This window comes from Setaria italica, chromosome V, assembly GCF_000263155.2.
Source record: "Setaria italica strain Yugu1 chromosome V, Setaria_italica_v2.0, whole genome shotgun sequence".
Classification (NCBI taxonomy): Eukaryota; Viridiplantae; Streptophyta; class Magnoliopsida; order Poales; family Poaceae; genus Setaria; species Setaria italica.
Window position 1 is genome coordinate 31,578,425 of NC_028454.1, and position 25,638 is coordinate 31,604,062.

Genomic DNA, 25,638 nt, shown 5'->3' on the forward strand with positions numbered 1-25,638 from the left:
AAAAAGTTGCATTGTGAAGGATGATTTCTTGATACAATATCCTAGACTATGGAAACTAGGTTGGTTTCTCCCATTGGGACTGCCCTCAGGGTAACACCGCTGTAGATCATTAATTTCCTCCCAAGTGGCTAAAGAAGCTGACATTTCTGACCAGTGGATCAATACTTGGGAAACAGCAGACGATCCCCTAGTCAGTAGTATGTGGTCCAGTGGTATGGACTTTCTGGACTTGATTTTCAACTTCTGCTGGCAACTCAGAGCTAACTAGGGTAGATGGAGTGATGTGCCCCTTTAATTGAGAAACATGCACTACAGAATGAATTTTGTAGTGTGATGGTAAGTCCAGCTTGTAAGCAACATGTCCAATCCGTTGAAGGATCTTGAATGGTCCATAGAATGTGAAGGAAAGTTTTTGATTTGAGCGAGGAGCCACAGATGTTTGAATGTATGGCTGCAATTTGAGATAAACAAGATCTCCAACTTGAAACACACACTCTGATCTATTTTTATCTGCTTGTGCTTTCATTCTTTGCTGTGCTCTGCATAGGTGGTGTTTAATCAGGATAGTTAGCAAGTTCCTTTCCTTTAGCCAAGCCTCTAATTTAGTAACTTTACATGCTTCGAGATTGGTTATGCCAAAGTGCCTTGGTGGATGGCCATACAGAACTTCAAATGGAGTGTGACCTAGTGCTGAATGGAAAGAAGTGTTGTACCAATACTCAGCCAAGGACAGCCACTTCCTCCACTGCTTAGGGTAGGAACGAACAGAACATCTCAAGAAGGCCTCCAAGCACTGATTGACTCTTTCAGTCTGACCATTTGTCTGAGGATGGTAAGAAGAACTCATCAAGAGTGTTGTATCTGCCAATTTAAACAATTCCTACCATACATTGCTTGTGAAGATTTTGTCTCTGTCGGAAATAATAGCCTCTGGAAGTCCATGCAATTTGTAAATGTTGTTCATGTATAGCTGCAGAAAATGGGTGTGATAGAGCCATGAAATGAGCATATTTTGTGAATTTATCCACTACTACCTTATCACATCCATTCTGTTGGACATTGAAAGTCCTTCAATGAAGTCCATACTGACCACTGTCCATGGTGTAGATGGTACAGGTAATGGTTACAACATACCTGGTGTCTTCACATGTTCTCCTTTTGCCTGTTGGCATGTGAGGCATTCTTTGATATAGGCTCTAATGGTGTTCTTCATTTTTGACCATGAAAATAAAGCTTTGACTCTGTGATAAGTTGCATGAAATCCCGAGTGCCCCCAATGCCACAACTGTGTAGAGCTTGAATGACATGTTGTTGAGCCAGAGAATTGTTACATATCCAAACCTTTCCTTTGTATCTAATGATTCTTTCCATAAGAGAGAATCCTTTCTTGTTTGTAGCAGCTACTGCTAGCTCAGTTAATAGCTATTGAGCCTCTGGATCTTTCTCATATCCTTGCATGACCTTCTCCACCTAGGCTGGTGTACAGGCAGATATGGAAAAAATTGTTTTTGCTATTGGACATCTGGATAAAGTATTCAGTCGCTACATTTGTACTCCCTTTTTTGTACACAATATGAAAGTATAGGTCCATCAACTTGAGCAAAGCTTTGTGCTGCAGCTTTGTATGCACACTCTGCTCAGTTAAGTAGAGTAGGTTTTTATGGTCAGTTCTGATAGTGAACTCTCTACTTTGTAAATAAGGTCTCCATTTCTCAATAGCCATAAGAATAGCTGTGCACTCTTTCACATATGTTGACAGAGCTTGGTTCTTTTTGTATAGAGGTTTGCTCAAATAGGCAATTGGGTGGCCTTCCTGCATTAACACTGCCCCCAGAACCTGATCACTTTCATCTGTCTCCAAGACAAAGGTCTTGTTGAAGTTGGGAATAGCCAGTACTGGAGCCTCTACCATAATTAGCTTGAGTAGGTTAAATGCATCCTCAGTGGTTACTATCCACACAAATAGTGTTCCTTTCTTCAATAACATAGTCAATGGCTTGCTTAGCATTCCATAATGCCCGATGAATTTTTTGTAATAACCTGTCAAGCCTAGGAAACCTCTCAACTACAAGTTTTTGGGTACTGACCATTGTTTAACAACCTGCACTTTAGAGGGTTCAGTAGCCACTTCTCTGTCTAAGATGCAATGGCCCAAGTATTCAATTTCTTGTTGAGCAAAGGAGTATTTGAAGAGCTTGATCAGAAACTGGTGTTGCTGAATAATTTCAAACACTTTCCTCAGAAGTTGGACATGCTCTTCTAGGGATGCATAATAAACCAGAATGTCATCCATTAACACTAAAACACCTTTTTCTCAGCAATGGTTCAAAGATCTGATTCATGGTGCTTTGAAAAGTGGCAGGGGCATTGGTTAATCCAAATGGCATCACAAGAAATTCATACAATCCACTATGGGTTCTGAAAGTTGTTGTTTTATGAGCACCACAATTAGCAATTATGATTTGGTGATAGCCTGATCTAAAATCCAATTTGGAGAACCATTTTGAACCGGTCAATTCATCTAAAAGTTCATCAACAACTAGTAGTGGATGTTTGTTCTTTACTGAAATGGCATTGAGATATCTGTAATCTACACAGAAACGCCAAGTGCCATCCTTTTTCTTCACAAGCAACACAGGAGAAGCATATGGAGTAGTACTAGGTCTCATTGTGCCATTCTTCAACATCTTAGCTAATTGTTTTTCAATTTCAGACTTTTGTGTAGGAGCATACCTGTAGGGCCTCACATTGACAAGTTGAGCACCAGGAATCAAGTCAATATGATGATCACAATATCTCTTTGGAGGTAAAGCAGTGGGTTCTTTGATTAAGTACTTGTACTCTGTTAGCAACATTTCTACTTCAAGCTGAATTGGCTTTGCATTCAGTTCTTGCACAGTATGTAGATGAGTTGCCTCCCGCTTAAGTTGTGACTTGGTAATATGTGGAAGCATATCCCTTTAACTTTCTTGTATTGATAGCTGTGCATTTGGTTACTTCAGGTGTGACTCCCTTCAGAGTAATTCTTTGCCCTTTATGAGTGAATTTCATGACTTTTTTCTTCCAATGAACCCACATAGGACTGCACTCCTCTAACCACTCCTCTCCTATAATTATGTCATAGCACTTAAGTAATAGAACTCCCACATCAAAAGAAAAGGTGTGTCCTGAGAGGCCCATTGCAGATTAGGGATCCTTCTGTTGCATGTCATTGGGCTTCCATCTGCTGCCACAAAATGAGCTGGTTCACAGTCTTGAGTGTTGTACTTTAGTTGTTCCTGCTAGATTCTCACTTATGAATAATGCTACACTTCATGAATCAACACGTATTGTTACCTCCTGATTGCCCACCTTGCCATGCAGTTTCATGGTTTTTCTCTTGGAATTTTGTTGAGCCTTGTTATCACCTATTGTCATGATCACATCATTTTCAGTTTGTTCATCACTTGGGCAAGAATCAGAGTCATCATTGCGTTCCAGTGCATCTAACAACTCCTCAATTACATGAATTGACACCTGAGGAGGACACTTGTGATTGTGACCCCATTTCTCTCCACACTTGAAGCGATGGCCATTTTTTTTCTGAACAGCATTAATGCTTTCACCTTCTCACCAGAATCACCTTTGTCCCCTTTGGATTTGGTGGGCGCAGGTTTCTCAGATCCCACCAATTTGTTCTTGTCAGACACAAAAGATGGCTTGTAGTTGGATTTGTGGAAATCTCACGCAACTGCTTTGCCTTTGCTGACAGCAATTTCTTCCTCTTGCAATAGAGCTAGTGAAGATGCTGCCAACACATTTTTTGGCCTGTGCAGGCCAATTGCTGCTCTTATTTCCTCTTTGAGACCACCCAAAAATCTTGTGACGAAGTATGTGTCGTCGTATGCAGTGTTGTACATGGGACAACTTCTCGAACTTCTCCAGGTATTCCGCAATAGAGCCTGTCTGACGAAGGGCATCAAGTTGGCGAAGCTGCACCTAGTATTGATCTCTATCGAATCTGTCCAGAACGGTAGTACAGAATGTGTCCTAGTCCAGCACTCTGACTCTGTGTTCATAGGTTTGAAGCCATGCCACAGCAGTTCCCTTGAAATTGAGCGCCGCAAACCTTATCTTCAGACTTGGGCTCATGGAATATACCTCGAAATACATTTCACAACGATCACGCCACAACCGTGAATTATCACCATCAAATCGGGGAAACTCGAGTTTGAGCAAAGGGGCATGTCTGCTCCCAGACTCCCTATTCCCAGCATGCGACTCAAATTGAGGGTGAGCTTAGTCAAGAGATGTACCCGTGACTGGGCGTGGCGGATGAGATCCAAGGATCCCACTACCAACATCTCGGCTGTTCATGTCGACACGATGCCCGTTGGGCCGCTCCGGGGCCGGTGCAGGTGAGCGCACCGCCGGTGGCGGAGCTAAGTTGAGGTTGAAGGGGTTGACCCAGCTTGGCGGAGGTGGTGGCGGCTGATGCTGAATCGGCGGTGGTGCCGACTCGAGTTGATGCTGGCGAGTCGCTATCTCCTCCGTCTTGGTCAGCCTAGAGAGCTATCCGTCGTGGATTGTCAAGCTTCCAGGCCGTTGATCTTGTCCAGGGACTTCTGCATCATTAGCTCTAATCCTTCGAATTTCTTCGCGAGATCCTCGAGGGTGGCCGCCATTTGTGTCTAAATCTTCATGGGCTTCCGGGGCGGCGCTAGATCTTGCGAACTGGATTTCGTGAAAAAAAAATTTATAGAATTTGTGGTGAAATATGCTCTAGATATCAATTGTTATGGATCTGCTACGCTCAATCACAACAAGAGGAGATATCTGGAAGGAACTAGAGGAAGACCAGAGTTCGGAAGGAAGAAAGTGAGAACAGGAAGAACGGAATGGGGATTCGGTTATGAATTCTGTTATTGCTTAATGTCTTCATACAGAATTACACCGGGATTCATAGCATATCCCACGTGAGCTCCAGCCCAGTACGCACGCCAATACATCGTCCCACGGTCCATCGGCCCAACTGCACATACGCTCGTGCTCTTAACCTTAACTACTTGCTGCTGCTACTCTAGTCTTCCTGGAATATTGCAGGGGCATGACACCCCACCCCAGCGGGTGGGGGGCGCGTCCCACTCGATGCTCCTCGCCACTGGCACCGGGCACCGCCCGCGACGCCGACGGGCGCGCGCCCGGGCCGGTTCGGTGGTGATCGCCAGTGTGAGGGGCTGCGGGGGTGGGTGGGGGTTCTGTCAATAAGCGAGTGGGCTCTGCGGTGGCGGTGCCATGCCGTGCGGCCGCGGGCGGGCAGCGCGGCGCGGCGGATCGCGATGGCTGGCGGATGGTGTCGCGCCAGCTTCCGGTCCCGGCCGTTCCCCCGGGACAAGTGGGTTTGGGGCTCTTCGCTGGATTTCGACGTCGAATAAAAACGCTATCAAAGCAAAAGGAACCTCGCAAATAGTCCAGGACAAGTCGTGCGAGCGAGACTGGATATCGACCGGTGCACGGCCAAATCTCATCCATTCGAAGAGGTGAAGTCGATAGGCCGGGCTCGAACGGGAGGAGCAGGAGCTCCAGTGTTGCAGTTCGTACTCTACCCGTAGCCATCGGGCATCGGGTGCCTCGAGCCCATGCCCATACGGATGCATCGTGCCACTACTGCTTCGGGCTCGCTCTTGTTCCATCGCAATTCCCAAATAGATGGACGCCACACGGTTCAACCAGCAGGTGGTCCTCGATGTAAAGCGACTCAATTCCCTGTGTCTGCTCCGTGTTTTCTCCCCTCTTTCGGCCGTTTATTATCATTTAAGGTATCTACCAGGTTCTTCTTGTTCTTGTCGACAACCCTTTTGCAGGACAGAATCATTCTCCTGCATCCTTGCCAACAGCTAGTTCCTTGCTGTGCAATTCACCCTCTCTTTTTGCTGTGCGTCATCTGGTAGCCTTTTTTTCTAGGCTGCTGTAGGATTTGTTTATCGCTTCTAAGCCCATTCATGTGGCCCATGTGGAAAGGGATTGAGGCACAACAACACAATGCTACCCAAGTGGTGATGATATGGGCTAATGCCTAGTAGACAGACACACGGAGATTAAATCATTTCATTTGGCCATACTTTGGCTAAACGTATCCACTCGATCGATAAAACACCAGATGCCCACCCCGTACGAATGGTGTGAAGTTTCAGTATCCTGTATGAAACGAACGAACGTAATGGAAGTGACACGCGGAACTCAATTTCATATGGGTGTTGCTTAATTTTTCAAAAAAATAGATGGGTGTTGCTTGAACAGCAACTCTGTTTTCTTTGGACTCACATCCCATTTTAGCAACCAAAACTCATCACTACTGACTCCATGTCCCAGTACATCCAATCTCTGAATTTCACACTTGTTTCAGAAAGTTACGAGGTTAATATTCAGCGTCTGAAACTCCCCGGAGATTCTGTATCTGAAAAATTTGGAGTGGTGCAGCACACTTCAGCCCAGCCCAAGATAACCATGTGTTATTTTTTCCCAAGTAACATAATTACAGATACCAGCTCAAAGATTGAACATCCAGGATAGCCCGTGCTAATTTTTCAGTTAGGCTCTTTCTGGCGAATACCAGCACAAATGTCAAAAGGCTTTGACATATCACGGATCAGCAATATGGGCATCTTGGTTACAGCTCATTAACAGCTTGTTTATCTACCTAACAGGAATCACCTGTAAGCTCTACGGTATATACTTCTGCCAAGAGGGAGCGTAAGGAAGAACAAGCTGCTCTTTGCTTCATTGATCATGCACCAGAACGCAGATCGACAATCTCAAACCGTAAATTGGGATTGAAGTGCACTTTCGAGCAGGTTTCATAGATTGGACTGCCATCAATTGTCTCTCGGTGAGTGTGGAACCCACTTTCATCGCACCCCCTAAGCACCTCCATCCCACCAGGATCAGTCAGCCTAAATATTCCATAACTCCTGAAGGATTTGAGAAATAGGTGTGGCAGTTTCAGATTTCAATCCACATTATATTAGCCATAAGGTAGCACCAAAAGCAAAGAACACTTGCCTGGTAGGGTCGGTAGGTGCAACCACAATTGCAACAGCCTCTGGCAACATAACCTGCAGGAATCCAGCCATTTTCATCAAGCAAAGTTAAAGACATGCTAAAGCAGGTGAAGCTCAGGTGTTGAAGCGGTTTTGAGTTTGACAACAAAGTGTCAAAGACAGACTTAGCAATTCTGAGTACAAGTTATTATCAATGTTATTACAGCCATAAACATGCTAACTGTAGGATACTCCCCGATGTTTGTCAATATTCTTCCTCTTAATGAAAAATGTGCTAAGGCACGGTTGCAAAAAAAAAATGTTTGTCAATATCCTACTTCTAGGTAAATGATCTTTATCCTACGAAGATGAAATACGTAAATAGCTCAAGCACCGTTGCTGCTTGGGCGGCATGATTATGATCACAACCAGAGACCACAAAAACTCAAAAACATACATGGTAGCCTGTCGGCCTGCCTTTACAGTATTGGACAATTTTGTGATTTAATCAGGACAAAAAGGGAAGGTTATGTGACCCTCAAATATCAGCCAGTAAGCCTAATGGCTGCTCAACAAAGGTTAAAGCATAGTGTTCAGATATCAGGGTGGAAAATAAGTATTTTTTTTAGCTAAGCACCGAGACCATATTCTTTAGTCATCTTTGATTTGTGGCCATATCTATGATTCTGTATGGTTAATAGTTTGTAAATTTGCAGCGCATCTAGCGGCTCACAGTACCTAAAGGGATCACTGGTCAAATAAGGAGCCATGTAGTATCATATAGTATATAAGCAAGTGCAAAGATGGAAGCTTCAGCAAGTGCAGCTTACATTCTACAAACACAGACCATTCAAGCAGAAGTTATCACATAAAAAGGTGCAGCCTATCTTCTACAAAATACAAACTCTACATGGCAAGATGATGTCAATAATTTGTGGTGTTTGATGCAGATCATTCAAGCAGAAGTTTTCACATAAAAAAGTGAATACTTTAAAAATCCTACTCTCATCTTCAATAGTGAAAAAACACCTTTTTTTAGATCAACACACCACAGGCACATATTATTTAATTACCTGGTAAGAGTATTGAGTATGCAAATCGATCGATGACAGGAAGCATGTTTGTGAAGGATGAGTCTGGAAAAGGGGAAAAGTGTCAATTCTCAGGAACTGTTAAAGAAAAGTGACCATTCCATCCAAGCCTCCAAGAGCACTAGAAAGGGATCTAAGAGCATGAATGTTCAAAAAAGAAAAAGGATCAACTCCACATTCTGTAGTAATAATAATCGATAAAGCAAATCAAATTGAATTTGAACTAGACAGGCAATCACATTTCTTTATCCTTTGTATAATGTAGGTTACTACGTATGTTGCATGAATTCACAGTTCTGGGTGTAGTTATGTGACATATCCATCTTTCTTATGCAGCAGAGTAAAAACAGCAGATGCAATATATAGAGTAACTAATGGAATCACTTGCAGCCTATTTTGAAGCACTCAAGATAATAATATCCTGATAATTCCCGTTCCATGCAAGATATGCCACTATCATACTACTAAGGGTCAGGATGCCAGGGTATATTGCTTTTCACAGACATAAAATCCAGTACATTATCTACTGCTCCTTCCTATGGCTAATGCAAGAAAGACATGTTACATGTAATGTTTTCTTAGATGAATGTTCTATGTTAGATGCAATATAATTGCCAAAACATGTTATGAGTAATATTTTCTGAGATGAATGTTCTATGTTAACAATGCAATATGATTGCCAAAACATATTTCAATGTGGCAACCAAACTGACTGTTATAAACATTTATATTGAGAATAGAGATGTTAGTTTCTAGATGAACTAAATTATTTCCTCCAACATTATTAAAAAGAAGAATGTCAATGCTAAATAGATAAATGATTTTTCCCTGAAAATTAACAGGAGAGCAGCAATTACTCTGATTATAAGACATAATTGCGACAAGCGAAAATGAAAGGAAGAGGTTTGGGCCTCAACAGCAAAAAGAAAGAAGAAAAATAAAGGTAAACGAATATAAGATAATGGTTTCAGATCAGATGATAATTGATGAGTGATATTACATGTTGCAACCAGGTAGCAGTCTACTGCAGTTATCAGCTTGCTTATCTTTTCAGATTAGGTGAGGTAGGTAACTTGCATGTGCATTTGTTTTAATTTCAATTAAACCAACAAGAAACACAAAGTACATAAAGTATGGAAATGCTAGAATATATACATGAATCCATCCTGCAGGGTAAAGTGACTGCTCTGATAATACAGCATGTATCTCCTCCTCATTAACAGCCTGACACTGTATTTGGAAAAAAAAAAGATGAAGGCTTTAGGGTGGGGCAGCCAGATATTTGTCAGAGCATATAATAATCTAACAATTGATATATTAATTATATGTTTGAAACCATTCAATTACTGACATACTGAGTGAGCAGTTCCTTCTTGCTTTGGTATAATCAACATTGTCACAAAGTAAGTTCCATCCCTCTACACACGAAAGAACAAAAAATAAAAAAACAAGATTCACTATGAAAATTAGGTATGTTCGTCACATTGGCAATTGTCCACTGCACTTACAAATGAAGCGCCAAGAATTCCGCAAGTCTCTAGATTATTGCTTGTATTCTCCTTTGCAAGCTCCATGAATTCGTCTGTCAATCTCACTGACTGAATAGCAGGCATAACAACGTTATTTCATCTCAACCTTCAGTTTTTACAGAAACAGCCTTCTAGAAACAGCATACATTTTTACAGAAAAGGATAGGAAATGAAAGGGAACGTACTATTTGCATGTCATGCAAATTGCTTGATGTTGAAGACTGTCCCACTGAAGCTCTGGCTTGCTCATCCACATATTCAGTGTCGGGGCTAAAAGAAACATTGCCAAAGCTCGATAGATCTTCTATCCAAGATACGATTGGAGACGGGAAGTGATGCTTCACAGCGCAGGAACCAGCATCGCGGTCTGTAGCTTGGCAGTGGACAGCTTGTTGAGCATCTAGATACATCGATTTACTTGGCGTTGAGTGAGTCCCACATCTCCATGCATTGATGTCACATCTGCCCATTTTTTCATCAAGCATTCATGATGCTGTATCAGGAACAAAAACGTCAACCGCTGAGAAGATACAAAGCACAGCATACCTCCTGCTGCTCATCGCTGGAGCAGAACACTAAAATTTTAGCCTGCAAAAATAACAAAAACATCGAAAAATGAGAAACACTACAGACAAAAAGGAGCGGAGGCTTTGAAAGAAACGACGGCAGCTTGAGGAGCTGCCTAACAACCCCAGGGCACTGTTGCTATTGAGCATCGTTTAGGCGAACTAAAACATTGAGAAACTGACAAGCAATCGAAGACGACGGGTTCAGGGTACGACCTCCACCCACCCTACTACTAATTGGCAGAGCAATCGGAGTCGGAGACTATGCGTTGCTTCAAACAGCAGAAACACAACCACTGCTGATTAATAAAAGTAGCAGCCCAACAATAAGTCGAATTAAGAACGACCTTTTCATCACTAACCCACCCAGCAGCAGGTTCACAAAGTAGTACCAATCCTAAAACCCAATCAGATAATGAGATAAGCACAATCTCCTGCACAGCGGCCTGCTAATCTCGCGGCCCACCAGTCAGCTACCGCAAAATACCTCCCCGGACACGAGGGCACGAGGCAGAACTCACTCACCTGGGGAAAATCTGGAGCAGAGCTGAGGCGCGATCGGCGGGAAGGGATCGGCGAGAGAGAGCCAGGCGTGTGGCCGTCGAACAGCGCGGGGAAGGAACGAAGGAAGGTTGGGGAAAGGCGACTAGGCGAGCGACGAGAGTGCCGCGCTGCCGTTATTCTGACGCGAACAGGAATCCACGCCACGCGGGGCTCCGCTCTGGAACCGGATGGGGGGTCGCACGCGCGGCACCACGTCGCTGTCGTGCATGCCGCGCACATCACAACAGAGGGGCGGACGAGAGTGGGGGAAATTCAGGATAGGGACGAAAAAACTCCGGCGGATGGTGCGGCCTGCAAGCTGACGGATGGAGGAGGAGGCGTAAATACGAAGGAAGCACCGGCTCGGGTCGGCGAGCGAGCGACGTCGGCAGCAGCAGCAGCAGCGCCGCGGTGTGGGTTCAGGACTTCAGGGGATGCTGCGGACCTGCGGTGTCAGCCGGCCTTTCGGCGCGGACGCATGGGGCTGGCGCTCCCCTGACTGCGATGCCCGGCCGGGTGCGGTGCACCGGTTAGTAATCTGGGGGAGAATCGAGGGGGGGCCGCCACGTTCGCTGCCACCCCGCGCGCGAAAGAGACGCGCCGTCCGCCCGCCCGCCGTGGGCGGTTCCCTCATCCCTGACCCTGATCTAGTATAGGACGGCGCGCTGCCGCGCTTGCTTGCACGCCGCGGCCCACGGGTCGAGGCCCTCGGCCAGTGTCGCTGCCTGCTCACTCGTTGGCTAGGCACCCAAACGCGGTGGGGGCGCCGGCGCGCCGGCCGCCGGGGCACCTGCACTTCTGCAGGGCTGCTGCGTTCGTATACTGAGAGTTTCACTCAGGTCCTGTTTGGAGGGAGGTGTTAAAGTTTAACACCCCACTTTTAATACTTTTTAACAATTTCCTATCCAAACACTTGTGTTAAAAGTGGGGTGTTAAAGTTTAACACCCCATTTTTCATAAACACATGGAGGGGGTGTTAAAACTTGCTAAAGGTATTAAAAGTGGTCTCCCTCTTCCACTTTTCCCAGGTTACCCCTTCTCTCTCCTCCCTCTCTCCGCCGGCCATAAATGAGGGGACAATGGAGTCATTTCCCACCAAAAATGTTAAAGTTTAACACATCATCCAAACACCCCAATGTGTTAAACTTTAGCACCCTATTTGAGAGTGTTAAAATTTTAACACTTGTTAAATTTTAACACAGGTATCCAAACAGGCCCTCATTTCTGATCAGATAATTCAGATATTTACGTCTCGTTACTCGCGTTCGCGTATGAAAGGGCACGATGATTCCGGCGCGGCAGCAAAGAGTGGCGAACAGGCAGGCCATGACAATACGGGAAGTGGTGAAAGCACAAACTCATCAACTTGGCTTATCTTAAGTTACAATAAAGCAAATGTTAATGTTATCGCTGATAAGCTACGCTGTAAGTCGAGACTAAAAAACAGTTGCCTCCATCCCTCCGTCCCAAAAAGAACGCAACTCTCCCAAAAAGAACGCAACTCTCGCTTCTTGAGAAGTCAAACAGTTTCAAATTTAACCAAATATATATGAAAAAGTACTAATATTCACATCTCCAAATACATTTAGCATGAAAATATATTGCATGATTAATCTATTGATATTTATTTTGTATCACAGATTAGTACTATTTTTTATAAATTTGATTAAAATTACAATTGGTTGATTTCTCAGGAAGCAAGGGCGAGAGTTGCACTATTTTAAGTACGGATGGAGTACACCTGTAGAGCTTGTCACGAAAAATAAGCCGCAGCAAGAGCTGGGAGTTTTCGTGAGACACGGCAAAAGAATCCTATCCAGCCCCCAAAAGTTGTACCTAAAGTCAATTTCTGAGTACAACGAATATGAAAAATGTTGAAATTGAGTCATCATGAGGCTTCTTTCAACAAGATCGGCGAGTGCAAATATCTAACTTGCAGCGCCTTCAGATAGTCAACATAGTATTAGCCAGAAAGTTGATTCTAGTACTAGCTAATCTATTACTTCAGTGATTCAGTCTACAACATAAAAAACACCAGCCTCTTTAGCCATATTTAATTTATGTGCAACAATCTCCATTAAGAGTGCCCTGCATCTAACCAAGCAACTCCCCCAAATACGTTGATAGCGCAATTGTTCATTGCCTGCACACAAGGCAATAATGTCACACAATTCTGACTAAAGAACAGTTATGAAAACAACAATATAATAAAAGGAATCAAATAGGAAAGTAACGTGCTGAAACTTTCTTCTATACACAGGAGTATGCTAAAAATTGTGATATTGGATGATGTTATGTCCAAGAAACATGTCATCATTACCACTGATCCACTGGGAAACAGATAGGGATAAAAGAAAACTAAAGGAATGAGGTTGTTGTCCACCTTAGATTTAGTAGTGGATGCAAAATATACCAGTATATGGGAAATCAAACAACAGAGAAGTATGGTTGGGCATTACTAGTTTACTACAGATGATACACAATAATCTTCGATGTGGAACTTTGATTTCAAACTTTTCTACTTTTACTTCAAACAGACACGATGGATTCAAACTACGCCCATTTTACTTTGGACTAAAGCTTGCTGACTTACCATTATGACAATCTCTCCAAGAGATTTTCTACCATAGCTCTTTGTTGTATGCCACTCAAAGATTCTGACCTCATAATTGCATTCGATACAAGAATGACAGTGTTTGGTGCAGGGGCATTAACCTACAGAATGTAGACCAAGGTATTAACACAAGAAACATTAGCATTTATACAATTCAACAAAAACAACAGGATAAAAACATAAGAAAATGAACAATGATAAGCATACCCAGACTCGACCATTAAGTCCAACAGCAATCTCAAAAGATAGTTTTTTCCCAAGGGCCTCCAGAACTGGACATGTTGGCGAACTTAACAACCTATGAGCAACCAAATATCAAAATATAACAAAAAAATGCTAATGTTTTAAAGTAGGACGATATGTATTATCTTATCCTCACATTCGTGACATGCCAGTTGACGTGTCAAACATATAGCCATCTTTCAACTGACCAAATTCAGCAGCTTTCCCAGTAGCTTCAAAATAGGAACAATATTATACAGTGAAACTGTAAAAGAATAATCAGATAAAGTCAAAGACAAGGGTCCAGACTGAGAGAGTATCACCCCACAAGCAGAAAGGCTGTCACAACCAAGGAGGTCATATTGCTAAGATGATGAAAATTTATACCCGGTAAACATAATAAACACTGAGTTATAAGCTGAAAAATTTACCGTCCATGCATGAGAGCTCTGGATTCATGATAATATTTGCTTTCACCACTCGAGCATATATTAATGTACCAATCTGTAGGAGAATTCCCATGGTAAGATGAAGATATAATCAGCAAATTGAACACTAGGCTTGAAACACTGTCGAAACAACTTATGGGACCACTCAGAGATGAATCAAAGCTGAATATATAAACTGTCTGTAACTGATTATAGCATTTACTCGATTTCTTTTTATTTGATGCTATAAGATTTCAAGAAGAAGAATATATAATTTGCTTTCCTAAAATGTACCTGCCAAAGTTTAAAAAAGGGTACAACCTAAAGACTCTATCTACTTGTTCCTTAGTAACTAACATTAGATGAAGGTAGTTTAGGAGAAACGAATTAATTTACGAAATAGACAGGTATAATAGGGGCATGTGTCTTTTCGTAGTTTTTCTCATTTCGAGTGCAAAGAGCTAAAACATCAAATATAAAAGGACGGAAGGAGTATTTGAGAAAAAGAACAGCAATCCACATGTTACTGAACTGCATATGTGGCCTACTGTATACACCTTTAAGGCTTTTAGTATAGACTGACAAAATATGAAACTCAACAATGCTGGAAGGTACAAATTACCCAGTACCATACCTCAAACTTTGGTATGTTTCTCCTTGTACCACCTTCAAATGCAAGCACTGGTAGGAAGGCCAAATGAGGACCCTTTATGTCCACTACAAAGTTCTGTAATAACCCAAGCCATGTCAGGAAAGAAATATTTGGTACGCCAAAATACATTCATGTAATATAAAAGATGTGAAATCAAGCTTCTAGTTAAAGCTCATTTTGGTTTCTGTTTACATATTATAATTGTAAAAAAGGGTAATACTCTGATTATCTTGCCACAACGAGGACTAGATATTTCTAAGTGACATCATATACAAAAACTCCTATTTCACAACATTTCTCCATTTTTTCAGCAAGCAAAGTTTCACAATCTTTCTCCATTGAGGAACACAAGCAATATTCTACCTCTTTACCCTGCTTTACTGCTATAGTAAAGAGATTGTGTAGTTGCAAATGTTAATTAATAGGGATTGTCCATGGTCCAATACTACCAGCTACTTTGATTTAGCCTGGTGCTTCCTTGGTCAGTTTCCATGGTAGCCCTGGACAAATATCTAGAATTGGAGGGAATATACTTACGTCTGGTTTGGTGTCGACCACAACACCAAGAACTGTATCTTCAACGGAAGGTACATACTGCATAAGAAATTAATAAGAAACATGAATGGGCAACTGCTGAAACACAGCACATGGAGGACAAACAAAGTAGCACTATCTGCACTCTCCAGCTTTACAGTCAAGAAGAAGATATAAGAGGGCAAGCTCAGAGCTTTTCAGGATTAATTGCACTTTGATAAATGAAGAGAAGTAACTAAAACTTGAAACATTTATTAAAAAGGGCAGAATAACACATTCAATAGTTCAAGGTAAATACGATGGTGGTCAATAATAAGCGCTCGAATTTTCATAGCACCAAATCAACACAACCGAGTCCATAAGCACTATAGGCTAACACATTAGTTTAGTAATTTACTCAGGACGGCCCATACATTCTGAATATCCAACCAATCAGCATCGAGATTGGTAATAAAATGTACACCCTTTTCATATGTTTCAGTTTCAACCAATTCAGTACTTAAATTTGAAGGGGGAATGTGAATGTATGATTCATTCAGACTGTCATTCCAGTCTATAAATGCCAATTCAGTACTTCAATTCGAAGGCATGCAAAGCTATGATCCATTCACATAATCATTACAGAAGTAAACCATATTCCATCAATCCATATTTGCAACAAATAGAAATAATCTTAACATGGTGATCTCCAGAGGAGCCAAAATTCTGCAGAATTTGAGCATCTATAAGTGCCAACCAGGGACTCACCCTCTTCTGGGAGCTCTCAACCCAATACTTGTTGGGCTTCGACAGCCGCAGGATCCCGGCACTGGTCGCCTGGATGGTGTCGCCCTCCTGCAAGCCCCATGTACCACCGATAAGTCTCATGGCCCAGATAAACCCTCATTAAACCCTAACCCCTAAATCTCACGAAGGGTAACGGCTCCCACTTCCCACCATGAAAGGGTTTACCTGACGCAGGCCCGTGCCGAGCTTTATGGTCTGGTTGGTCATCTCGGAGAGGTCCAGGACAACGTCGCCGGGTACCTGGGCAGCAACGGCGGGGTGAGGGAGCAGGTCGAGACCCGAAGAGTTAGCGAAAGTGAGAGATCAAGCCGCAGCAAGGGGCCGCGAGGCTTACCACATAGGTGTCGACGAGGGGGGAGGGCGGCGGCCTCTTCGACTCCATTGCTCGAACTCGAAGACGGCTGTCGGGAGCGCCGGCGCGGAGGAGCGGCACGCGGCGGCGGTCCTCGTGACTTCTGTTGTTCTGTGCGTCAGTGCGTGTGGTTGGTTAGTAGCGGCGGAGATGGACCTGGGCCTCAAACCGTTGTGCCATTCCGGGTGGGATTGGGCCAGATGATGACACCAACAAGATTGGGCTACAGCGAGCGAGCGACGGAGAGGGCCGTTTTACTAACAAAAGGACCCGTGTGCATAAATCCATGCTCCAGACGACAGTCCCAAGCTGAAAGGGTTTTCAGATTGCATTTCACTGTTGGCAGCAGGAAAGCGATGTTTCCTTGGTCCAAAACCATGATAACCACAAGCATCATAATATCTTAGCAAATGCCAACGAAATGGCATTGCATATTCCTGATGCACATCAATTACAGTGATTAACTGCTGATACGCCCCTGTACTTTATTAGCACATCTGAGCTGACAAGTCAGTAGGGGAAGCTAGCACATGAATTACTTCACCATTGTATAAATACATGTCACAGCATTGGTATGGCAATTACTCCCTCCATTACAGTCGTTTTAGCTCTTCTTGGTTTATAGATATTATTATGTATCTAGCCAAAAGTGTATGGCTAGATGCATAATAATATCTATGAACCTAAAAGAATCAAAACGATCTACAATTTGGAACGGAGGGAGTATTATCCAACAATTTAATTGGTCTCAGTTGCATATCTTTGGGACTCATGAGAAGACCAGCATGAATCCTTGGTGCATCCACTCAACTCTTTTAAAAAATATTTGAGTTCAGTCTACTACTGAAACATACCCAAGTTGTAGAGATAAAGGATGCCACAATCCACGAACAGGTTAAGTGGCCAAGATACATCTTGGACGTACTATTTACATCAGGTAATACACATCAACATAGGTTTACGAAACCAAGCTGAAGACACAGTAAGCAGAGATGATTGAGCTAAGACCAAGAGCAATGAAAGCGAGGAATGCCATAGAGGCTGATGCGTCGATCAGCTTTGTGAATTGATCCCCTCCAAACCGAGACATCCAAACACCATTACGAGAAAGTGCTGCTGAAGATGCTGACAGGAGGAGGTAAGCTAACATCTGCAATCAGGATCAAAATGTCATTTAGCCACAACTCAACTAGTAACAATTGTTAAGCCAAGATTGCAAGTCCAAAGTCCAAACTTGAGCCAGACTTAAAAAGTGAATGTAGAGACATGGCTAAAGAGGAAATTATGGTCTTCTAGATACTAAAGCATATTTCTAGAAACAAGGTCTGACTAATTCCAAAGGAAGAACTGAAGAATATATTACAAATTGATCTACTTGCCATTCACAAGGAGCATTTAAGCAACATGATTTTGAAGGCGAATTATGTGATTGCTAAGCACAAAAAATTCCATACGATCAGTCACAAATGTATCAAACTGTGAACCATGGCACCATTCTCATCAGTTATTTCTGAAAAGTTCTCTTATCATGGTAACTGACTGAAGTTGGAGGATTAGGACAGCTGTTATCATGAAGGGAACAATAATCCTTTTGCAATGAATGAATGGATGTGTAATTTATCCGCTTTAAGTAGTTAAAGATGGATCTGGAGTCTAATTTTTTTCATTAACCAACTCGTTGTGTCAGCATGTCACTGCTTACACCTGTGGATGTACCGTTCAGTATCTGAAGATTGTGTATACCAACTAATCTAGATAGTCTTATATCAAAATAAATCCAGCATGAACAATCACGAGCATAGTAGAAACTGATATTACCACCTAATGTTCATCAACAACCTAGGATTTCTTTAAGCTCCATAAAAACAATGCAATGGTTCATCTTTTCTTCATCCAATCTACGTAACTTCGGTAAATTCTTAAAAATTTCAGGTGCCATAAACTTTAATATAGTTCGCTGACACTAAACACTACATAACTAGGGCTCCAAGCTTGCAAAATTGTGCTACCACAAACTCATGGTTACCAATGGCGAAGACATTCAGAAATGCAGAGTTACAGTTCACTCATGCTTGCCTGATCCATGGCGAGATTGAAGTAGCTGCGCCATGGGGCTTGAATAATGTGCCTCCGCGTGACAAGGTAATGCACCTCGGCTACCAACTGGAACCCTGAGTAGGTAAAAGCCACGACGCTCGCTGCAAGTACATACCTACACATTGCCAAAAATTCACCAATTTACAGCTCCAATCAACACTAAACAAGAAACAGCAGATGTGACAAATGAGGAAGGTTTGAGCTGAGCTCAGCGCAACCTGTACTCATTGTAGCGGCGGAAGGAGTCGCCGGACCAGCCCGTCGTGGTATCTGCGGCCATGACGGAGAGTGCAACCAGGCAGAACACGGCGGCTGAAACCCTGAACCCTAGCTCAGCCCTCCTCAGCTCCGCGCGCCGCACCTTCTCTGGGACGCCGGCGGCTAGGAGCCACCTTTTGGACCCCACGCTGCCTCCACCTCCACCAACGCCAGTAACGGCGGCCGCCGCGGCGAGTGACCCAGGGTCGCTCGGAGGGGCAACCTTGTCCGCCGCGGGGTCCTCACCGGAGAGGAGCTTCGCGATGGTGACGGCCGATTCCTTCTGCGGCGAACCGATTGGTGATGCCTGGGTCGAGGAGGCCTTCGGTGGCGTCGGCGGCATGGAGTCTTCGGTTTGGGTCAGCGCGAGGGCTAGGGTCATGCTCCCCGACTCGCTAGCCGATTCAGCCGCCTCCTGCTCCGACTTGGCCTCTGAGGACGCCGGCGCAGGAGGAGGTGGCGGTGCTGGAGCGGGGGAGGGGTGCGGCGGGGAGCGCGGCGGCGATGTTTGGCCCGCACCCGGCAGGGGAGGAGAAGCATCGGCGCTGGGCGGAAGCGGAGGCGGCGGCGGCGGCGTCGGGGGATGCGGAGGCGAGGATGGAGAGGAATCGCCGGGACTATGAGGAGGCGGAGTAGTGGTAGGAACAGCCGGAGGAGAAGGTGGAGCTGGTGCTGGGTTCTCTGGCGAGAGGGATCCATCACGGGAGGGTTGCTGCGAAGGGGGAGAAGAAGGCGCGACGGGATCGGCCGCCGGCGGGGGCGGCGGCAGTCGGATTGGTGAGGCCATCGGAGGAGTGGGTGCGGCTGCTGGTGGCTGTGGCGTCGGGGACGGGGACGGGGAGAGGGGGCTTTTGTGCGGTCGAGCTCTAGTGAAGAATGACGCTGAAAAATGTCCGACGAGGCCGGTGGACGCTGACTCTGAGTGACTAGTGATATCGGTCATCGTCTTTCTGTTGAACTGTCATGATAACAATTCAATGGCAACGACGTCGAACTACTACTGATTAAATGCACAGCTTTGATGCCCTGATTTTAGTGATAATTCAGCTGAATATTCAGCTTCTTTCGCCATTGAATCATGGCAAGAGATTATCCAATCATAAGCCAACTTTTCGAGATACAAATGTTCAACATGGTTAACCATCGTTGGAGGCGGTGACGAGTTCACCATCGTATTATCTAGGGGCGTTTTCTTCCCGTGTCTTATTTTTAGCACGTGTCACATCGAATGTTTAGATACTAATTAGGAGTAGTAAACGTAGACTATTTACAAAACCAATTACATAAGTGGAATCTAAACGGCGAGACGAATCTATTAAGCCTAATTAATCCATCATTAGCAAATATTTACTGTAGCAACACATTGTCAAATCATGGACTAATTAGGTTTAATAGATTCGTCTCGTCGTTTAAATTCGTCTTATGTAATGGGTTTTGTAAATAGTCTACGTTTAATACTTCTAATTAGTATCTAAACATTCGATGTGACGGGTGCTAAAGTTTAGCATGTGGAAGAAAACAGGCCCCGCTGGGTGCGGCAACTAGTCAATAGGCTGTGTCGACGCTGAAGCTAAGCTTTGCGGGATTGAACAGCATCGCTATTGATCGCATTAGGGATAACACATGAGAAACAGCATGGTTATTCATTTGGGCATGGTGAGATTAAAAGACTTGGTTTTCTTCGCAAATCGTACCCGTATTTCGCAATTCGCATGAGGTTTTATGCTGCTTGCTGAGCAAGTGGTATTTCAGGAGCCTCTTCATATCATGTTTCTCCTCACATGATCGAACGGTCCATAACATCCCCCCCCCCCCCCCCCCCCCTCACATTTCATCTTTTGGAAATTGTAACATTTGTCAAGGATTTCCTCTGCTTTTTAGCAGATTTCAGAAACTGCAAATTCGTGGTGAAAGTACTACTCACAAGATTGCACCTTTCCGTTGATGTTTCAAGACTTTTTTTTTCAAGAAATGAAACTAACTTTAGCATTACAATCACGGATCCACGAGGGGCAGTGCTGTTTCACTTCGTGCAAGATACTGCTACTACAAGAATTACCATGCAATGTATCGCTAAGCACTTTGGTCCCGCTGTACAAAAGTACTATGCTAAAGCAACCTGACTTGCTTACTCAGGGATGACACACAAAACATACGTTGTGATATGAAACTTTGACTTGCTTACTCAGATGTGACACACAAAACATACGTTGAGCTATAGGCAATCATCAAGACAATATTTCTCACGGGTACATATTCATATACATGTATACAATATATGAACTGCAGTGACAGGAAGTGAACTATTTACAGCTTGGCGGATTTGTACACTTAAAAACAGCAGAAGCAGGTTGCTTGTATTCAGGTATGCTACTGGGATCAACTGGCCGGACCTCACCGGGCTTAAAAAATAAGCTGCTATGCCTGCAGAAGTAGCATCAAACTCATAAGATATGTTTCCGTTCCAATTAGAAACAGTGCTGAAGATTGTTGATGTGCGTAACAACTGGAAATCAAAAGGAAAATTGTCTGACCCATGTTTTGCCTAAGGCTAAGTTAACTTTCCTAACCAAGCCCAAAGAGGAGTGCACTGTATTTCCCAATTACCAGTGATAGATCTTGAAAAGTAAAGATGAATTCAGAGTGCAGAAGGAAGTTTACTAGTTTTAACCTTAGCAGGTCTAGCCCGATCAATCCAGCTTGAAGAATCGACAGGTTGTCAGAATCTGGAGAAACGATGACAACAGTTTCCCCTGAATACTGGGTCTCTAGTATTGACATGAGCTGTGTCACCCGAACAAATACGTCTGCTACGCTCTCATTAGGAGTACCATCACTGATAGGAGGCGGCTTCATGTCTGGTGAAATATTATCTGACGCATACACCTAATGCAGCCATCATACCAAGAAAAACATAGTTCAATCAGAATAGGAGTAAATTTGCTGCAAAAACTATTTATACACCCATTTTGTTAGAGCGGCTAAAAAATCGAAAAGCATGAATCCTTTATTCTGGATATTCATCTAGTCATCTCAATCAAACTAAAACTAATGGGAAAGTATACATCCATTATCCTAGGATACTCATTTGTTAAACAATGAATATTAGTTCATGCTTTGCTTTGTTCCTAAAGCCCAACGGTTTTTTCTACTTATCAAAATTACAGTATCACCATTTAATTACCAGCAGCAGCATCAATCAAAAGGAAAAATAGCAATGGCATTGATCTGGCAATAGTTTGGTTCACGGTGAAGCAAGTAGGCCAACATATGAACCTAACAAAAAACTGTATACCTGCCATTTTGTCATAAGAAACTTGGTCGTTTCTAGCTAATTGCTCTTGTACTTTACTAATCCTAGTAGCAAACTAGCAATACGCTACTGTGGTGAAAGAACGTTCATGATGATGTACAGGACTATAAGTACCTCGGGCAAGGTGTCTAGGCTCTTCCCCTCAAAAGCGCCCAATCCGCGGGCATCCAAGAAGCTGTACTCCGGCACGATGCGGCTGCAATCAAGCAATCAAAGAAAGCAAAGCCAGTATCCATGTGATTATGTGAAATCAAAGAGCCAATTGAGGTAACAGAGAGCCGGTGCGGACTGGATACGTCACCTGCGGTTGATGCCGTTGGCGGCCGCGATGATCTCAGCCGCCTGGTACGCGCGCTGCGTGATGGACGGCCATATCCAGCAGTCGTCCTCGCACGCGCCGAGGCGCTGGAGCTCGAGCGCGGCGCGCGCCGTCTGGCGGAGCCCCACGGGGGAGAGTCCGTTGTCGACGGAGGTCTTGGCGACCGGGTTGGTGCGGAGGAGGCCCTGCCCCTCGTAGACGGACTCCCCCGCGCGCACGAGGAAGTAGCGGTTCGCCAGCGCTGCGGGGGGCATGCGGAACAGCCCGCGAGCAGCGGCGGGCGCGGGCGCCGCGGCGGAAGGGGCAAGCTGGAGGGACAGCGCCGCGGGGAGGAGGAGGAGGTCGCGGCGGTGGAGGGAGAGGAAGGCGACGCGCTGCGGTGGCGGCGGTGACGTGGAGGAGGGGAGCGGCGAGGACGGAGCGGAAGCGGAGGAGCGCGCGGTGGTCTGCATTTCCCGTCTGCGCGCCGGACGTACAAGCTCGAGTGCTCGACGGAGCATTCGTGGCCGGAGTGAATGCGAGTGAGCAAAATATCCAGCTAGTTGGGCCGGCCCAGTCCAAAAAAATCTCCGATTCCAAATTACTGAAATACCGGCCCATCTGGTAAAGATTTACTAATCTTTTTATGTCCTCCTTTCTCAAGAATAAGAAATGGAATTATAAGATTATAAGAAAAGAATAGGGCTAAAGGGAATAGCGTGGCTGCGCCGTACATGTTCAGATGTTCTTGCCCGTATTACTCTTCCATCGTGGTCATATCTAGTTAACGGCGATGAGCTCGTAGTTCAATAGTTGTGTTGTAGCTCTGTAGGCCTTTCCACCACGCCATGACTATATGTCGCGTATACGATAGGTAGCCATCTATCGCACACCCGTGGGACCCACCTATCAGCGACCCACCGTGCGGGACCCATAGGTCAGTGCCTCCACCCTCCCTTTCTTCCTCCTCCTGCAGCACCTCTTCCCGATGCTTCCTCCTCTCCATGGAGATGAGCTCCTCGACGGTTAGGGCGGTGGAGAATGGTGGTGGCGGATGCGGCAGCGGGAGCTGTCGGAGCCGTAGTAGGAAGGCGGTGCGGGGGCAAGGGGCTCGCCGCCGGTAGGGTTAGGGTTCGGGGTGGGGGGCTTCGGGGTTCGGGTTGCTAGGGTTGGGGTCTCTAGTGACCTCCGACTGTAGAGGTAGGGCTTTGGGCGGCGGTGACGGGTTGTGGGTGGGGCGGCGAGGCGGCAGGTGCCGCCGCCCGCGGTGGCGGAGGATAGCCGGTGGGCGGTGGAGGAGGCAGGGGAGTAACGACGAGCATCCTGACGGAGCCGAGTTAGGACGGCGGCGGCGAATCCGGTGGTGGGAGCTGTCGAAGACGGTGGAGGAGGGGAACGGCAGCGCGGGATGATTGAAGGAGGAAGACGACCTCCTCATGGGCCGTTTTGGTAGCTCGGAAGCGGTGGTGGGCCACGTGCTCGTAGGCGACAGTGTCGCCTTTAGTGGTGCGTCGGCGACTCCGAGGCGCACCCCAAGCACAAACACAAAACCAGTGAGAGCGAACCCAAGACCGGCTCGCAAATGAAGAAAGAAGCAATTCAGGGTTCAGCGCCGCTTTCACGCAACCGCGATTTCAGCGGCTACAAATACGCATGGGTAGGGAGGCGTCGCCCGATCAAAAACCGTAGAGATAGGATCGAGAGCTCGAGAACTCGAGATCATGGCGGCCAAGACAAGCAGCACCCGGTGCGACGGCTGTGGCGGCAACGTGGGCCTCTGGCAGGCCGCGTTCATGTCGGAGTGCGCCCACACGTTCCACCTCCACTGCGTCTCCGAGACCGCCGCCTACCCGACCTGCGCCGCGACGTGGAATGACACACCAGCCGCGGCCTCCACCCCACTGCCGGCCACTCCCTTCTCCTTCGCCTCAGCTAGTCCGTTCAGACAGAAGCCGGCGGCGAGCCCCTTCTCCAACTTCTCGAGAACGCAGTCGGCGTCTCCGCCGCCGTTGCAACCCTCCGTGACAAGCGTGTTTGGGCAGAAGCAGGCGCCACCGGCGACACCCAACCCCTTCTGGCTCGCTCCCGTGACTCCAGCTGCACAGCCGCCGCCGCCGTCATGCTCCATCTACGGCGGTGTCGTGGGGCGAGGCCAGGCCACCGTCACATCCGAGTGCGCCCACACGTTCCACCTCCGTTGCTTCTCCGGCAATGTCTGCCCGGTTTGCGGCGCGCGGTGGCGCGATGAGGTCATCATGACGCCGTCGTCGCCGCTTAACCCCTCTTGCTCGCCGGCAATACCAAACCCCTTTTCCTCGTTGCTTCGACCATGCCATCTTCCACGCCCTTGTTCGCGCCGCCCAACCCATCTTTCTCGCCCACTTTCAGGGCGCCGTCTTCCACGCCGTCATTATTCGCGCCGCCCAACCCTTCTTCCTCGCCGCCACTGTCCTCCTTGTTTTCGCAGGTCTACCAGCTTCACTTTCGCTCCACCAAACCCTTCTTCGTCGCCCACTTTCAGGTTTTTGCAGTCTGCCGGCTTCACTTTGTCGCGCTGAGCCCCTCTTCAACACCCGCTTTCGCGCTGACCGTCATATCTTCGACGCCCTCATCCGCGACGGCAAATTCCTCTTCCTCACCGCACAACCCCTCCACCATGCCCGCATTCACGACGCCCAACTTCTCCTCCCCGCCGCAAATGACATCCTTGTTCTCGAGGGGCTTCATTTTCGCGCCTGATTACTCGCCGCCACGGCCGTCCATGTTTTCGCGTCCTACCGGCTTCAGTTTGGGCCCATCGAACCCTTTCTCCGAGCTACCACTGCCATCGTCGTCTGAGTCCCCGCCCAGCTTATTCAATGACGACGAGCCAGTGGAGCCGCCGGCACGCAACGGCCAGGACACCGTCCAGGAAACGGCGCGCGACGGCGTGCTCGTCCTCGAGACGCACTGCGAGATCCCGGCCGTTGCGAGAGACGCGGCCCACGACAGCTTCGCTGTGCTGGTTCACGCCAAGGCCCCCGTGGCACAGGCGTCAGCGCCCGCGCGCCACAACACCCCCAACTGCCCTACTGTCTACACAACCTTCATCTGCTGTGAAGCGCTTACTAACCGAGACCCAGCTACTAGCATGAGCTCTTCGATGTATGACGCAATGATGGTCATATGGCTGTGTCTTTTTTTGTTCTGTTTTATCATTACTTAATTCTTTGTTCACTTTGTAGGCTAGTCTTATACTGTGTTGACTGCTGCCATTATCAAATTTGATGGAATATTTATGATTTGTCTTGTCATTGTGTGTCCATGGGAACAATGTGGTGAATTGCAATGATAATA

The 25,638-nt window shown here is 45.9% G+C and overlaps 4 protein-coding genes across 4 annotated transcripts; all 4 read right to left on the bottom strand.

Moving 5' to 3' along the window:
* Positions 1-6,437: 6,437 nt before the first annotated feature.
* On the bottom strand, positions 6,438-11,071 carry LOC101782168 (AMSH-like ubiquitin thioesterase 2). The gene is made up of 9 exons (XM_004969316.3): positions 10,731-11,071; positions 10,186-10,227; positions 9,825-10,101; positions 9,619-9,708; positions 9,466-9,528; positions 9,266-9,340; positions 8,093-8,155; positions 7,042-7,094; positions 6,438-6,950 (listed from the first exon to the last, which is right to left on the bottom strand). The coding sequence occupies exons 2-9, from the start codon at positions 10,197-10,199 to the stop codon at positions 6,767-6,769; spliced, it is 819 nt and encodes a 272-aa protein (XP_004969373.1). The 5' UTR covers positions 10,200-10,227; positions 10,731-11,071; the 3' UTR covers positions 6,438-6,766.
* A 1,490-nt stretch (positions 11,072-12,561) lies between these two features.
* Positions 12,562-16,477, bottom strand: LOC101782576 (putative exosome complex component rrp40). Its single transcript, XM_004969317.3, has 10 exons — positions 16,319-16,477; positions 16,150-16,224; positions 15,946-16,032; positions 15,202-15,258; positions 14,647-14,739; positions 14,016-14,088; positions 13,742-13,817; positions 13,570-13,660; positions 13,342-13,463; positions 12,562-12,891 (listed from the first exon to the last, which is right to left on the bottom strand). Exons 1-9 carry the CDS (start codon positions 16,364-16,366, stop codon positions 13,344-13,346), a joined length of 720 nt encoding a protein of 239 aa, XP_004969374.1. The 5' UTR covers positions 16,367-16,477; the 3' UTR covers positions 12,562-12,891; positions 13,342-13,343.
* A 611-nt stretch (positions 16,478-17,088) lies between these two features.
* Positions 17,089-19,596, bottom strand: LOC101782985 (CASP-like protein 4A3). Its single transcript, XM_004969318.3, has 3 exons — positions 18,652-19,596; positions 18,413-18,548; positions 17,089-17,486 (listed from the first exon to the last, which is right to left on the bottom strand). Exons 1-3 carry the CDS (start codon positions 19,476-19,478, stop codon positions 17,295-17,297), a joined length of 1,155 nt encoding a protein of 384 aa, XP_004969375.1. The 5' UTR covers positions 19,479-19,596; the 3' UTR covers positions 17,089-17,294.
* Positions 19,597-20,881: 1,285 nt separating this feature from the next.
* On the bottom strand, positions 20,882-22,821 carry LOC101783390. Its single transcript, XM_004969319.3, has 4 exons — positions 22,306-22,821; positions 22,119-22,200; positions 21,363-21,577; positions 20,882-21,115 (listed from the first exon to the last, which is right to left on the bottom strand). Exons 1-4 carry the CDS (start codon positions 22,773-22,775, stop codon positions 20,995-20,997), a joined length of 888 nt encoding a protein of 295 aa, XP_004969376.1. The 5' UTR covers positions 22,776-22,821; the 3' UTR covers positions 20,882-20,994.
* Positions 22,822-25,638: the final 2,817 nt, after the last annotated feature.